Source organism: Aplysia californica, unplaced genomic scaffold, assembly GCF_000002075.1.
Source record: "Aplysia californica isolate F4 #8 unplaced genomic scaffold, AplCal3.0 scaffold00174, whole genome shotgun sequence".
In the NCBI taxonomy this organism is placed as follows: Eukaryota; Metazoa; Mollusca; class Gastropoda; order Aplysiida; family Aplysiidae; genus Aplysia; species Aplysia californica.
The window spans coordinates 1,027,549-1,039,451 of NW_004797444.1; the positions used below are offsets into that span (position 1 = coordinate 1,027,549).

General features: G+C 39.2%; 1 protein-coding gene across 1 annotated transcript in view; it reads left to right on the forward strand.

Annotated features, from left to right (window-relative positions):
• Positions 1-11,903, forward strand: part of LOC101856656 — a 20,510-nt gene that overhangs the window by 5,462 nt on the left and 3,145 nt on the right. The window contains exons 3-4 of the mRNA XM_013082431.2: positions 110-1,118; positions 1,789-1,891. Of these exons, the coding sequence (XP_012937885.1) occupies positions 110-1,118; positions 1,789-1,891 (1,112 nt within the window). The remainder of the gene's footprint in view (positions 1-109; positions 1,119-1,788; positions 1,892-11,903) is intronic.

Sequence of the window (11,903 nt, forward strand, 5' to 3'; positions counted from 1 at the left end):
TCCCCCCTCCCATATACTCTCAAACACTCGCAGACAGAGTCTTACGCTTACACTTCCGTTTTCCTTAATCAGTCAAAAAGATAACAATCCGTTGCACCATTTTTTAAAGGAACGCACGAGGTAGCGGAGAGAGCGACTAAAATGGGCGGGCCCTTGAGCTCTTTTGACGGATGCCGAAAACACCGAGACCATGAACATTTCCTGTCCGTCGACGACTTTGGAGTGGACAATCTCAACACGTTGCCGCCTCACCTAGATCTACCGAAAAAGGACATTGTTAGCTGGGTGAAGAGCTGGGCTGCTTTAGTGGTGAGGATCAAGGTGAATGTTATCAGTGATCTGCGACCTGAATTTTGGGGCGACGATGATGAGAAGCCTTACCCGTTTGGCAACATGCGAGGTCGTATCGTGAACTGTGTCGGCAGCTCCTGGGTGCATAGCGTGACTGGCCCTTTGGAAGGTCCGTGTTCCTGTATCGAATGTGGAAAATTGAGTACAAATAAGAAAGACAAGTGTTGGCTGATTATGTTACTCACTGCTCGTCACGTGGTATACGATGATAAAGAAGCCCGCGCGTGTAAGATCGACTTCTTCGATGATGGCCCAGATGGCAGCGGGGTGCAGACGCTGAAAGGAAGTGAAGTTCATGAAGCAAACACCGAGAGAGACCACTGTGTACTGGTACGTTTCACCCACGACGACGATTTGGGGCAGAAGTTAAGGGATCTATGCGAGCAGCGGCGAGAAACTGACGAGGACCTGAGAAAGAAGCTAAGAGATAAGTGGGGACTGTGGGATGAAATGGCCCTGTCGTATTCATTTCTTGATGAATTCACTTCTTGGCTCCCGGTTTTCGTCATCTCACATCCACATGGCCGAATGAAATACATCACCATCGGCTACTTCAATAGGGAGGGAGGAAACTCGGAGTCTGTGACTTACACGACTGCAACATGTCCAGGTAGCAGTGGAGGTTTAGTTCTGTCTTTGGGAACCCGCAGTGTGTCAGAGCTCTTGTTGTGGTCAAGTCGTTGGTATAAACGCACCGTGTGCGTGCCTCACAGCTGTTATTTCGCCAAAAAGCTGATGGGAGGCAGTGCCAAGCTCATCTGGGGCTGGTTTGGTTAACTAGTATATGGACTAACCGGATCATGAATGTCATGTTAATTATATCATCGACTTGAACCAAAAATAACACGAGTCAACGAGCTGGATCAAGAAACTATAACAAGCCACCGGATCACTTTCTTTTTTCTAAATGTTTTTCTTCTTTTTTAATTTTGGTTTCACAGATAACCAATATTAAATATCACTTTTGCCCCCTCTTCTGAAAGCAAACAAACAGGTTGTTTATTTCCGGCGCTGCTCAATGGCGACGAGGCTTTTACAGATCTCCGTATTTTGGACAAATTTTTACGCTTACTCAATTTTTACACGGTCTTATGATAACTTATTTATTAATATGGATCTTAAGTCTTTCAGTTGTGCCATATTTCTAGTGTTTTTGAGTGTGTTAGTGGAAATTCACCAGTGCAGTGTTTTGAGTGAAGCTCCACCATTGAGACAGACCTACAGTTCAGCCATGTTAAAACGCCTTAGACCGGCAAACAGAAACAGTGTTTTCAAAGTCGTTCTACCCCGTGAAATGAGACCACGTAAACGGGGAAGGAAGGGAGGAGTACGTTTGAGAGCGAGAAGAAGAATTTTTAAACCGTTTTTACCTTCTATCGTAACTGGTAATGCAAGGTCACTAAATAATAAAATGAATGAACTCTGTGCAAATGTTAGGTTTCTGCACGAGTACAGAGAGGCCTCGCTTATTTATTTTAGCGAGACGTGGTTCAAGGACAGTATTTCTACTAACAGTGTGGACATTGACAGATTCCATCTGGTGCGTTGTGACAGGACGATTGACTCTAACAACGAACGAGGCGGAGGAGTGTGTGTGTGTATGTGAACGAGAAGTGGTGTAGTCGTAATAATATTCATGTTAAACTCCAACTGTGTACACCTGACGTTGAATGTCTAACTGTTGTTACTCGCCCGTATTATCTACCGAGGTAATTTCCTAAGATAACAACTAACATTGTTTATATTCCACCACAAGCCAATGTTAAAGTTGCCACTGACACTTTGGTCGAAATGATTCACGAACAACAGTCTTCTTGTCCTGACGGTGTAATAGTAATCAGTGGGGATTTAAACAAATGCTCTTTAACTTCTGCCCTCCCCACTTTCCACCAATATGTTAATGTACCAACCCGTGAGGACAAAACTATTGACCATTGTTATGTAAATGTTTCTAATGCTTACAAATGTATATCTCTACCTCCAATAGGAAACTCTTATCATTGCATGTCTCTTTTATTACCGAAGTACAAACTTAAATTAAAATCTTCAAAGCCAATTTAAAAAGTTGTCACCATCTGGAGTGAAGAAAACAGGGAGAGTCTGAGAGGTTGCTTTGAGTGTACGAATTGGAATGTTTTTAAAGATTCATGCGGGGGCTCTCGTGGCCAAGAGGTTAAGGTGTTGGCCTCTCATTCAAAGGTCCCGGGTTCGAATCCGGGTAACGACCGAAAAAATTTTTTCTCTAAAATTGTCTCCTTTCACCTCCTTTCCTGCTCTCTAGCAATGTTCTGTTGTCTGCTTTCATTTCCACTTTCTGCCCCCACCCCCTCACCTACTTTGCCCCTTCCTCTGGGCTCCTGACTCTTTCTGCAGCCTTTCTACTTTCTACTGCTACTCCTTGGCTCCTCCTTACTGCTCTCTTGCTGCCACACCCCTGATCTTCTGGTAGGAAAGATCTACACCTAGCTTTCTCGGACAAGGGCGAAAAGTCTCGGAGGGCCCGTGTGCAAGTTGCGCACGTTAAAGATCCCTTGGTGGTCTAAAATCGATAAGAGTAGGCTTCGGCCGCCACCCGGGCAAAATTCCAAATTTCCTACCAACTGAAAATATTAGGAGTGTCCCGCGCGCTCATATGACCTATGCAGTTGCGAGCGCCGTAAAACACTTTACAAAAAAAAAAAAAGATTCATGTAATAGTATAGATGAATTATGTGAGACTATCGCTGGTTACATCAGGTTTTGTGAAGACCTACATTCATCTAAAAAAGAAATTATCTACTACCCAAATAACAAGCCATGGGTTAGCAAGGAGTTAAAGGAAATATTAAATGAGAAGAAGAAGGCATTTAAACTGAAAGACCGAGACAAATTAAAAACAACAAATAATATGTTAAAGAAAAAGATAAGAGAGTGTAAGCATGTTTACAAAGAAAAGTTAGAACAACATTTCACTACTAACAACACAAAAATGACGTGGCAATGTTTAAAAACTATAGTTGGAGACGCACCAAAACGGACAAACATTCCTACACAAGACACGAACCCAAGTCAGTATGTAGACAAACTTAATTCTTTTTACGCTCGTTTTGACAACCACGATTTCTCCGACCAGCTGACAACTGTCAAAGAGACGATTCAAAATGACCGCACAAACGATAGCAACAACAACAACAACAACAACAACAACAACAACAACAACAACAACAACAACAACAACAACAACACAGACGAAGACAATGACAAGAGCAAGGGAATTTTGGTGGTCAATGTTAAAGAGGTCAAGATCATGTTAATCGTCTGAAAGTTCACAAAGCGAGTGGACCCGATGGAGTAAAAAGTAAAATTATTAAAATGTGTTCTACTCAGTTATCTCCCATTTATACTGATATTTTCAATATGTCTTTGAAAGAACGAATAATACCACTCTCGTGGAAATGCTCTGAAATAATTCCTGTCCCAAAGAAACAATCAATACAAAATTTGAACGACCTAAGACCTATCGCTTTAACATCAGTCCTCATGAAATGTTTAGAAAAACTGGTTTTGAAAGAACTGAGAAAATCAACAGAAGACATACAGGACAACATGCAATTTGCCTATCGTGCCAAGAGGGGCGTGGAGGATGCCATTCTCGTGTTCTTAGATAACATCTACAAACACATAGACACACCAAGAAATTACTGCAGGATACTTTTGCAGATTTTTCATCCGCATTCAACACAATCCAACCGCACATAGTGGTTTCAAAATTAATTAACATGAACATAAACAAGAACATTATAGCTTGGATTCTTGAGTTCTTAACCAATCGACCTCAATATGTAAAATTTAATGGTGTAAAATCCGACCTAATATTCACGAACACCGGTGCGCCCCAAGGCTGGGTGTGTAATCTCCCCTGTCTTGTTTACGCTCTACACCAACGACTGCACTTTTGATAGCAAAAACATCAAACTAATAAAATTTGCTGATGATTTCACTTTACAAGGCCTTATAACAACAAATGAGAATGAATACAGGGACGCTGTGAATCTATTTACCAATTGGTGTGATAACCACTTCCTTATACTAAACGTAAAAAAGACAAAGGAATTAATAATAGACTTTAGAGTAAAAAAAGACCAATTGCAACCACTATTTATTAAAGATGAAGAGGTGGAGGTGGTAAGCTCTTACAAGTATCTTGGTGTAACAATCGACCACAAACTTGACTGGCATGCCCGCGCTGCTCTTGTACATAAAAAGTAAATCAAAGAATGTTTCTTATAAGGAAATTAAAAAGTTTCCGTGTTGACAATAAGATTATGTCCCTTTTTTTACCATTCTACGATTGAAAGTGTGCTATTATTTTGTATTTGCTGCTGGGGTGGGAATTGTAAGGTGAAAGATAAAGAAAAATTTGACAGAACCATTAAGAAAGCCAGCAAGATCTCTGGATATGATTTTATAAGAATGGATGAAATGTATAACACCACACGTATAAAAAAGATAAAAAGCATTATAAACGACCCATCACACCCCTTTTCCACACTAATTGTAAGATCGCGCAGCGGCAGATATGTACCATCAAAAACAAAGAAAGAAAGATATAAAAGAAGTTTTTTACCATCTAGCATAAGGCTTTTGTCAGAATGAGCATAGATGTGTGTTGCTCTTAGAGTATGTATCTGTATATAACTCCAAAGGTCTAGTATTTAAATCCCTGCATGTGGTTGAATGATGCATTTGATATGTACATTTTGTCAGCTTTACTTCTCCTTTCAAATTGACTTTTAATGAGAGTAATATATATGATTAAAAATTTTTTAATGTATACCTACATGTGTTTTTACGGTCCTGTACAGCCTAGAAAAATTTCCCTCTGGGATAATAAAGTACTGTCTTGTCTTATCTCTTATCTTACTAGCTCTCATGACTGCGGCTGCATTTATGTAAGGTTTAGACCTGCCATGCCAGAGAGGCAAGAGCTGAATCATAATAATATTACCGAAAAAGCCGATGTTTTTTTGTAAATGTGGGATACGGATTTCTTGAATGAAGCCATCAATATAATCAGTGTTGTGGGTCTGTTTAATCCCTAATGGCAAACTCTCGAGCCAACATTTGTGGCAGACTCATCTTCAATGTGAAGATTGGATACTTAATTTTTGGATTTTTAAAAACAAAAAAGAATGGCACAGCGGTCTCCACTTACATCTCATCAAATTCTAAACCCCTGAAATTTCGACCTTTCACTTTTGATGGAACTGCCACGGTCACACGAGACAATTCGTACTGGAAATTTGGGGTCAAACGGAATTTCATTAGTCTAGGCAGATCATTTTTTCCCCATGAAATATCAAATGCCTTTCGCTCGCTCATAGACGTTAGTATTCTCGATAGCCTGAGACGGCAGTGGCATAAATCATTTACCACTGTTTCGAGTAAATTGAAAAAGAATAAAAGCTCATCTGAATTCTACCTCTTTTCCTAAATCAGGATAATATGTTCCTGGTTTCTTTTTAACAACTTGAAATTTGAGATCTCGTTTACACCATTTCTGGTATGGCGGTACGAATGTCATACAGGGTCACTTTGATTTGGCCTACGTTTGACCTTTATTGTAGTACGTTGACAGCAGCCGGTGAACGTTTCGTTTCGATGTAGCTGCAGTCGGTCAGTTACGTTTTTGTGCCGCGTGTTAGTCTGCTGCAGCACAGTAAGAACTGGGTTTTCTTTTTTTTTTTTCATTAAAAAGCCAATGAAATCAAGTAGGACGTATAGTGCTGAGAGTTACTCCTTCGCGGGAAGTCGGGATAAATGACATAACTTTTTTTAAAACGTTGCGCGAGGGAGAGAGGAGGCTGCGGGTAGTAAGTAAGAGAGAGGGAGAGATCACTCTTAATATGGAGTACATGGATAAAATATTAGCTCAAGGTTGACAACTCGCAATAAAGCAAAAAATCCTTTCCTGGTTTATTTACTTTAATCTTCAGTCATGGCTTCACGGTTCAAATTAACAGATAATTGTGTGGGTTTTTTTTTTCATAACGCCATATAGCCTCACAAGATGTGTAATGGCTTACGAGACAAAAGAGAGTTCGCTTTGAAGGTAGAGCACTCAGTTACAGACTAAAGGAGTCATCTTTCATTAAAAGGTTCTATATATAGCATTCATCAACAACAAACTGAAACGTTTGTTTGAATAAGGGAGACAATTACCTAAACATTGTTATTCAACACTGCACGGAAAATACAAAACAAAAGCCGCTTTGGCTAAGGCTAAGTTCACGCTGATCCCGGCAAGTTGCATGACAGGAAAAACCATAATATCATTATAATACAATTTTTTCCGCACTGACTATACCAACGAACTGGCAAACTTTAGTAATACGTGTGTACGAAGAGTTAGGGGATATCATTTTACTAACCGTTTCCTTCTTGCTTTCAAGTCGGCCAAATTTAACGGCTCAAATTCTAGGTTTGAGATTGTTTGACATGAGCGCTGATTAAAATATCGTGAACAGCCTATGTGGTATCGCATTGTGACGGAAATGAAATTATTATCGGACAGTATTAAACACGTATCGAACAATAACGAATTTTACTCCAGCATCGAATTGATACAACACTATGGAATAGTCCGATTAATCAAGGCAAGAGAACGGTATCAAATAACGCAAGATGCCACGGTGGTGTCGGATATTGAAGGTTTGCGTGGATGAAGAGTTTCGATCTCAGACTACCTTATTTGATTGCGCGGTTATTTAATAATGAAAGGTGGATGAACTACACTGACACAGTCTTAATGCTCTATAGAGTGCATAGAGTAAGGTGGGCTAGGCAGATAGTAAGTTGTATTTGGTCACGACGGAACTACAGCGTTGTCGAATAACGACCTAGGTAGGAACGGTATCTAAATGTTGAGAGCTATCAGAGAGAAAAGTGATGAGCGAGAGGGTATCCAAAAATAAAAGAGCTAGAAAGGTATCGAGTAGTATTTGATTCTACTGGTATCGAATAGTGTCCGGAGAGGTTGATATCGTATAGTGACGGGAAAGAGATTGCTGCAGCAGTAGAAAATAGTGAGATTAATCGCAGGAGCAAGAGCTGTATAGATGAATCATTAGGAACTACGATGGTATCGCATATTGACAGTAAAAAGTTGTTTTGTGGTATCGAGAAAGACTAAAAAGAGAATTGATCTTTGACTACCATATTGATTAAAGTTTCAGCGGTTTTTAATGATATAAGAGCTACAGATGTATCACGTCGTCGCTACCGCAGTATTGCATAGTCGTAAAGCGTTGCAATCACATTGTGGTATCGAATTATGGCATGATTTAGAGTGATATCGAATAGTGACAGGATAATATTGATGCTAATGTGGTATCGAATAGTGACCGGAACCAGTATGGTGTCAAATAGTGACTGGACTTACCGAAGTATCGAATCGTGAAGAGAGCTAGATAAGTATCGAAATATGACGAGAGCTGGGAGTAGGGTTGTATCGAATATTTAATTTTTCTTCTCTACATTCGTATTGTGTTTGTCTTTTTTCGGGCACTGATTCTGACATATCATCCTTGAGCACTTGGTGGATATTGTATACCCAACTTGACATGTTTGCCAATAAATTAATTAGTTTGTTTAAATGTAAAACCTCTATGGACACAATTCAAACCCTTATTTAACCGAGCTTCTTTTATTTTAATTGTGAAGATCAACCTACGCCACTACAATAGGTACCACAAACGATCTGCCGATCGCGGTAGACAATGTTCTTCCCGAGGAGGAAAACTACCGTACAGATCAACTTCACAAACGTAGCTTTTCACTCATGACAGCTTGATTTTAATGAAATAAAAACCAGTTAGAAGAGCTTTTTTTGTTCTAATATGTGTGCTGTCCATGGATCGAATTGATACGAGGAAATATGTTTAATATAGCTCTAAAATTGGGGAAAATGAAACATTTTGTGTCCGACCAGCGCCCGGCATCGAAACCTTGCCACAACCACTCTTCTTTTATCATAAACTGCTCGGTCGAGATTGCGTGTACAACAATAACTTTTGCACTGTTAGAAAGGTCAAAATCTGACCTTTACCCTCATACTACACACTGACGGAAAAGCCAAATGGTCTAGATCTCTGTCCCTCGAAACAGAAAGTAGTAGTGTTGCTTCCGGTTTCGCACATTTTCAACTTTATCTTTTGGTAATATTTTAGTTTTTAGTTTTACCTCAATGCAACTACTTTTCATAACAAGTTGACCAAAGGTGTTTTATTGATAAAAATATGAACCATGGATGTATGATGTATGGCTTGGGCCTAGATCTGACCCTGTATTCCCTTTCTGTTAAAATTCTTGGGCTACGACTACGACACTGCAGATTACTTCTTTATTTTAAAAAAATACTTTTTCATCCTCTGTTGCGTTACCGTTAAGCGTCAGGGGGTTCTATTACAATAATCATGAATAATGTCAGTTCTATTTTGCCCTGCCCAAAATACAATATATATTAAAATAAATTTAGTGCGGATCATAGATCTAGATCTTGATCTCGAGATTTTAATTTCACTCTGTCTCTTAGATAAGTCTATACATTGCTTGCTTTTGGGGGTCAGGCTGTCATATTTTTGGGTGCAGAACACTAAAACCATTGCAAATGATTTTCTCAAAATCAAACTAAACGGGATATTGCATGCAGCACTTCAAGCATTCCTTGAAAGCCTTTTTTGTTGTTTTGTTTTGTAATAGATTGTCTTCCAATGGTAACAACTGCAAATACTGAGACTGAGACTATCTCTCAATTGCATCTTTCATTAAATTCAAAAGATGATCAAATATAACTTCAAGTTGTATTATAATATTATTATTGGGGCAGGTAACTAACGGGGGCTCTCGTGGCCTAGAGGTTAAGGTGTTGGCCTCTCATTCAAAGGTCCGGGGTTCGATTCCGGGTAGCGACCAAAAAATGTTCTTCTCTAAAATTGTCTCCTTTCACATCCTTTCCTGATCTCTAACAATGTTCTGTTGTCTGCTTTCATTTCCACTTTCTGCCCCCACCCCCTCACCTCCTTTGCCCCCTCCTCTGGGCTCCTGACTCTTTCTACAGCCTTTCTACTGCTACTCCTTGGCTCCTCCTAACTGCTGTCTTTCTGCCACACCCCTGATCTTCTGGTAGGAAAGATCTACACCTAGCCTTCTCGGACAAGGGCGAAAAATCTCGGAGGGCCCGTGTGCAAGTTGCGCACGTTAAAGATCCCTTGGTGATCTAAAATCGATAAGAAGAGGCTTCGGCCGCCACCCGGGCAAATTTCAAAATTTCCTACCAACGAAAAAGTGTTAGGTGTGTCCCGCGCGCTCATATGACCTTATGCAGTTGCGAGCGCCGTAAAATCCTATACTAAACAAACAAACAAAGATAACTAACTCAGTCTCTCTCAATTTGGTCAGCAAACACGTATAAATAGATATCAGCTGCCTGCTCTAATGTCGACATTGCATCATCAGTTGCAGTCTCCTTATTTAGTGTCCTTAATATTATCAAGTACTTTACAGTTACAAGTACTGTAATTCATTTCTTATTACACAGAACTTGTAATGAGCTTTCCAATGGTATATATTCCTCTCCGCCTAACTTTTTGGGTTGATTTTGTTTTTGCACTTTTGCAAATTCAGATGTTTAGATGTAGTTGAACGTCATTTATTTGTAAAAATTATTGTTACTTTAACATACATTTTTGTAACTATCATTAAGTACCGTACGCAAACTATACAGTTACTCCCCCTTTTTTCTTATAGAGCTTGTAATGAGCTATCCAGTTGCTTTTTTTTCGAGGATTTTTAATGAATTTTCGAAAAGTCCGATGTTATGCTGAGCGACGATAATTTTCCAAATTGTTGCCTATTTTTTTGTAACATCCTTTAGTACCCAGTCATACCATACAGTTATTACTACTATTTTCAGCAGATAGAGCTTGGGATGAGCTTTCCATATGTGTATTTGACATCTGTCTAGCTTAATTAGTTGATTTTTAAATGAATTTTTGAAAAGTCGGATGTTTAGTTGAACGCTGCTAATTTTTCAAATTATTGCCTACTTTTTTGTTACAGCCTTTAGTACCCTGTCTTGCCATACAGTTACTACTATAATTTTTAGATAGAGCTTGGAATGAGCTTTCCAGTGGTATATTTCACATCTGTTTAGCATAATTAGTTGATTTCTTATGACTTACGAAATAAAGGCCCCAAACTGCAATTTTGACATTAGTTTATTCCCCTTGGGCATTTTCGGCCAGCATACCCCTTGGATAAGATCATATCTCTCTTGTATTTAAGGTTTAATCCTTTAAAAAATTTAGTAAAATCTCTGTGTGTATATTTTACAAGATTTGCATTTTGATACTTATCCAAAAATAAATGTTCATTTTACGTATCTTTGAAAATGGGGTTCCAAGCCATTCGCATTCATTTTTTAACTTCGTTGTCACGTTTCCCTTCGGGTTTGAACTACTATAATCATTACAATAGCTACATGAATTATATTGTAATTTCTTTTACGCTAAGTTTGAGTGATTTTGTCTAAGAATATGTAAAACACTTTTGATTTTCAATAACATTTTTCATATAGTGTGACCATGAAATCGCGTTGTGAGCCTGTTGCGCACACGTCACGATTTTTACATGTCCAATAAATAATATTTGAACCCCCATATCTCAGGTGTTTGTTTGATGGATTCTGATAATTCTTTTTTTTTAGAATAGTCCTCGTTTCACTGAGTACTATATGGAAATTATAGTCTTGTTATAGTATTCGTCAAAAAATAAAATTTTCATTTGTGGTACCTAACTAAAATTAAATAAATCCCCACGGAAATCAAACTCACGTCCTATACGTGAAACTTTGATTACTTTGAAGAACACAACCACTACACCAGTCACGTGCTTGTCAATCTTTTTATTGGCCTTTTTTCTAACTTTAAAAAGACAACTTCTTTCATACCACCCAGCAGCATGTATTTCCAAGTGGAGTATCAATAAATAATATCTGTCACAACCAGGGTGATCCCCATCGCCTACCCAGATTACAAAATCACTCATTAGTATTTCAAGCACTGAACTACGCCGAGGGCATCTGGTAAGGCGTGCTAGCGTAAATCCCCAGAACTGCGGTTATTGTTTTAAATTATGTCAATTGGGGAGCAAAAGCATTCGTTCTGACATGTCAAGGATGCTGAAAAGGTTTCGCAGTATTAATTGTAACTGGAAACTGCTACAGTCTCGCAGACCTTTCTTTGACAGGCTAGCTACTCATTTGGTAAGGGAAGTGCGGAATGGCATATTATTATCTGACACTTTGACGCATCGTCGCAAGGACAGAATCAGTTCAAGGTGTCATCGCCACACCCACAGTACAAAATACGTCATTACCGTTCATTGTGAGGAGGGGTGGGGAGGGCTAGGAAAAGAGAGAGAGAAAGATAGGCAGACAGACAGGCAGACAAACAAACCTAGATGGGCAAGGAGTCAGGGAGACAAAGATGGAAAGAGAGAGAGAGAGAGAGAGA